General features: G+C 44.5%; 1 protein-coding gene across 1 annotated transcript; it reads right to left on the bottom strand.

Annotated features, from left to right (window-relative positions):
• Window positions 1-118: 118 nt before the first annotated feature.
• LOC106577940 (H/ACA ribonucleoprotein complex subunit 3) lies at window positions 119-1,471 on the bottom strand. Its single transcript, XM_014156415.2, has 2 exons — window positions 1,239-1,471; window positions 119-802 (listed from the first exon to the last, which is right to left on the bottom strand). Exons 1-2 carry the CDS (start codon window positions 1,290-1,292, stop codon window positions 662-664), a joined length of 195 nt encoding a protein of 64 aa, XP_014011890.2. The 5' UTR covers window positions 1,293-1,471; the 3' UTR covers window positions 119-661.
• Window positions 1,472-4,989: the final 3,518 nt, after the last annotated feature.

Below are 4,989 nucleotides of genomic sequence, written 5' to 3' on the forward strand. Positions count from 1 at the left end.
AATTTCGAACTCACGCATGCGGGGTAGGGTAGAAAAATAAATCCCTACAAAAGTGGTTTGTCCCAGATGTACCAAGAGTTGGGAAAGCAAGTGAAACAGTAGCTAGTAGAACTCAATGTACTTTCCACATTTCATTTATTCTCCATCTCCAAAACATCTTTAGAACATATTGACAATAGTACACCTCAATTTGACAGCTCTGAAACCACATTGCGGATTACAAGATAATCATAATGCAGAATTTGATGTCCAAAATTATAAGTGTTCTGTAAACAAGTCAGAAATAAAACAAACTAAATTTAATGACACATTCTAGCAAATCAAACAGCCTATATAGGTGCCAGCCTGAGACTTTCATAAGCAGATATCTCAGGCTAGCCCCAAGGCATACATCCTAAACAGATGTCAACAAACAATAGCCATCTGCACCCCTTTGGCCCATGTCTGTCAAACAATGGAGGAGCGAGCGTCTCAAATCAATTGATGGTAAATCAAAGCCTGATTCACACATACAGGACAAAGCTGAGCTGTACTGGTTACATATCACAGCATGCTGGAAAGGACAATGTGAATAAAAAAAATATCCAAGCCAACGCGGTGGGCCAGCCATGTTGCATTAATCAGCCATAAGTTATTGGGAAAGTGTTGTTCCATTCTCCAGTCACAGGATGGGTCTAGGCTGCTGGGTCAGGAGGAGGCCAAAGCGTTTCTTCAGGGTCACCCGGTGCCTGGAGAACTTGTCATCAGGCGAGAAGCGGGCAGGATGGGCAGAGCTGGTGGGCTGGCCCAATAGATCCACCTTCTTTTGAGCCACGCCATGGGAGAACGTGAGGAAAGCGGGGTGAGAAGAAAAGAGAAAGCATGAACAAGTAGCCTTGTATAACTTGTCAAATAGCTAGGATGTTAGTGTTGGACAGGCCCATTTTCTACATACAAGTTGTAGGGTCAGAAGAATACGTTTGGAAACGTGGAACAATCCTTTGAGAAGCTTATGAATCGCATAATTAGTTGACCTGCCATCTAAGTAGGACATAAACACTAAAGTTAGCTAACTAGCTAGTTAAATCAGGACCTAGCTACAATAACACCATATAAAGTCCTACAAATGCATTAAAATACTGAAAATATGTAGCTAATGTCTATAGAGCAGACACGATTCTATTCCACATTGAATACTGCTAAACGTTAAGAGTACAGTAGTTAAATAAAATAAATAAAAAGTAGCTTGCTAAACAAACCTTCAGTGTGTAAACTCTCTCCCCATTCTCGGTCAAATAGAACTGCAGGAACATCGTGGTAAATAACGTGTGCTTTTTAAGTTATAAACAAATTTACTGCACCGACCAAAGTGGACTTGTTCACTTTTATTTGACAGAAAATGTATCTCGCGTTCCTGCGATCCACGTGCAAGTTTTTCTCCTTGGGTAGAAACTAAAAAGCGGATATCCGTAAGCAAAAGGATACCTCTTCCGCAAAGCAAATCGGGAAAATGAGTTTTATATGCAGCCCTCATACTTGAAAGAGTTTTCGTATTATAATATTTTATAAACATAGTCTGTACAACATTATTATCATGTTCTGTTTATATAATAGTTTTTTTTGTCCCCAGAACGTTTGATCATCGCAACTATCTGAGTTAGAATCAGAATTCGAAATGTTTATTTTCGAAAAAGAATGAACGAAAAATGCCAAATTATAATTTGCGTGTGCGCACAGATTGAAAAACATCGTCCAAAACAAATGCCATAACAGGTGAGTTTATATATTATTTGACAACATGACGGAAAAGCCACGGTATCATTAGGCTTCTCAAGTTTTTCTGACGTTTAATCAAATTACCCAGTGGGATATCAATGTATTTTCCCTATTATGCTGGCTTTAAATACATCAGATTCACCAGTCTCCATCATAAGAGGCAGCCTGTCTGTGATAGTTTATGACACTTACAAAGTTAGCTTTATTACATAGGTAAACTATGCTAATAGTTGTTTTCGATGTAGCTAGATCATTGATGTCCGGAGGGGGGTGAGGCAACGACGACTCAGTCGGGGTCTCAATTTAATGTTGCTAGTTATAGTAATAGAATACACAAGGTGCAATTTCGAAATTTGGTTGCCCATTAGCAGTCACTCAATTAGCCCATGTCAGCATTTTTAGATTGGTAAATTATTCAAGCGGCCAGCTATCTACGCTTGTAACCTAGTAAGCATGGTCGAATTACCGACCAGGGTGGGGCCCATTGATCTTCAGTTATCATATTAAAAACTGCAATCATTTGCCTCCACCCTATGGCAAAATGTGTAGAATTGCAGGAAATTAGCTGTAAAACTGCAAATGGCAAAATGAGTAGAATTGCATGAAATGAATTTATAAAATAGCAATACTTCTCTCCGCCCCATGGCATCAACTAGTAATTGTTTTGCTCATGGGGGTATGGATGTGGGTTCACAGACCCACCAGCCGCTGCGGCCAATCATGAAGAGTTCAGTTTTTTTGTGGCCCCAACCCCATCAAAGTTACCATCCCTGAGCTAGACTAGTTGTAATAGTCCTATTTCAGGGAGAGATTGAGATGCTCACTGACTCTCAATAAACAGAATCTCCCAAAACTACAGTAAGTTTAGCATGATATCAAATACTGTATGTTTTGGCAGGTGCAATAATTCAAATTCCAGACCAATCCACTTTTGGAAACAACCCCACAATCCACTTCTTTACCCCAGGAGGAAGAAGAAGGAACATCATCTCCCATGGACCTTGGCGATACAGAGACAGCATCCATACCAACTCCTCTTTCTCATACAGACCCGGATGAATCAAAGTCTGTAACAGCACAGGGAGCAAACCCAGACTGTGGGGTGGACTCGGAAAGGCCCATGTCTGAGTCAGAGCCACCACCTCAGATACTATGGGAATCACACCCTGCACAGACGGTGTCTATTTCTCCACTTCCTAACATAGACCCTGAGGAATCAGAGTCAGTTCTGAAGCTGGAGACAGCCCCATGCCCAGAGGTGGACCCTGAAAACACAAACTCTGACTCAGTTCCATGTCAGACACAAGAGGAATTCGACTCAGCACAGAAACCATCAAAGCAGCAAGATCCAGTCCCAGGTTTGATCCTGCTGACTGATCTCTCCTTTCCAACTGTGTCAGAGACAGCACTCTGTCTAGGACCACAACTAGACCCATGTGACATGAGGGGCTCTGAGGATCCCATATCTGCTTTAGAACCACCTCAGATAGATGAGGAACCAGACCCTGAGCTGGCGTCTATGCCCAGGCCTACTCCTCATCTTCACATAGATTCCAGAGAGCTAGAGGCTATGCTGAAGCTGGGGCCAGACCCAGACCCAAGCCCTGACACAGACTCAGAAAACCCAAGATCTACAACAGAGACACCGCCTGAGCTACAAGGGGAGCCCGACCCAGCCGAGCAGCCGGCCACAGCATTGACCTCTATGACTGAATCGGAGGTTGACCTGGCCTCTCCAGCTGTATCATGTTCAGTGTCATGTGTTGGCCAACCAGACTTGTGCAATGGGATGCGATCTGAAAATCCCATGCCTGCCTCAGAGCCACTTCAGATAGAGATAGAAAAATTTTCTGATCTGGTCCAGATACAGGCTAATGATCCTCTCCCTCACCTAGACTCCCAGGAATTTGAGCCGGTGCCACCTCATAAATCCGACCCAGCACAGACAGGCCTACAACCAGAACAGCCAGCCCCAGTCTCACTGACTGTCAAGACTGAGCCCAGTCTCTCTTCTCTGGTAATATTGTATCCAGCGGCATACATTCGACAAGAACCAGGTGTAGAGACTCTTAAGTCTGACTCACAGGGGAGGGACAGAATCCTTGAAGGCTCCCACCTGCGATGTCTCCAACCACAGTCTCAGTCTCTCCCATACTTTCCACCCATACAATCGCCAACATATTCACCCGTACAACCTCAGCAGTCTCCATCCATATCGAATGGCCCTTGTCCGGTGATCTGTCACTCAATACTTATCCCAAGCTGCCCTCCTCTGGATCTCCCACCAGACTTTCCTTCATATCACCCCCAGATGAACCATAACTGCCCTCAACCAGGCCCTAATCGCCCCTCACTGACCCCCCAACCGAGGACTAATTTCCTCTCACTGGCCCCCCAGCTACGCCCTAACCACCTCCAACCACCACCGGACCTTCAGCTCGGCCCAGGCTTACCCGGTCCTCTCCCTGGTTCTATCCCCAGCCAGACCCCACCTCCCCAGGCCTGGTGTCGCAGCGAGGGCTTCTCCTCCCGGGGGATGTTTGAGAACTATAGGTGGTGGCAGAACCTCCGGGACATGGCCAGCAAAATCTACCCCGACAGCGGACCTGACGCAGAGGCCCTGGCCTGCTTTTTCATGTGAGTTTTGGGGTTGAGTCTGAAATGGCACCCTTTTCCCTATGTAGTGCACTATTATTCATAGAGCCCTGGACAAAAGGCTGGGGCGGCAGCGTAGCCTAGTGGTTAGAGCATTGGACTAGTAACCGAAAGGTTGCAAGATCAAATCCCAGAGCTGACAAGGTACAAATCTGTCGTTCTGCCCCTGAACAAGGCAGTTAACCCACTGTTCCTAGGCCGTCATTGAAAATAAGAATTTGTTCTTAACTTATTGCCCAGTTACATAAAGGTAAAAAATATAAAAAACGGAGTGCATTCTATAGGGTACCTTCCATCCCCCTTTCCCCTAACTATTCTTGTTTAGCTAGTTTTTATGTAGACTCTTGCTCGGTGACTTGGTGCTGTGTATTGTTTTGGTAATACAGTCTTTATTACCACGTAATAACTGAATATAAATAGAAACCTTGTATCTTATTGACCTTTTATTTACATTTTTGCACTGTCACTATGCAGACTCACAGGGCCCTACACACTCACACACACAGTGTCACTCCAACACACACACACAAACACTCACACCATCATCTGCTCACTCACACATAATATGAATTTATACTG

Source organism: Salmo salar, chromosome ssa18 (genome assembly GCF_905237065.1).
Source record: "Salmo salar chromosome ssa18, Ssal_v3.1, whole genome shotgun sequence".
NCBI lineage: Eukaryota > Metazoa > Chordata > Actinopteri > Salmoniformes > Salmonidae > Salmo > Salmo salar.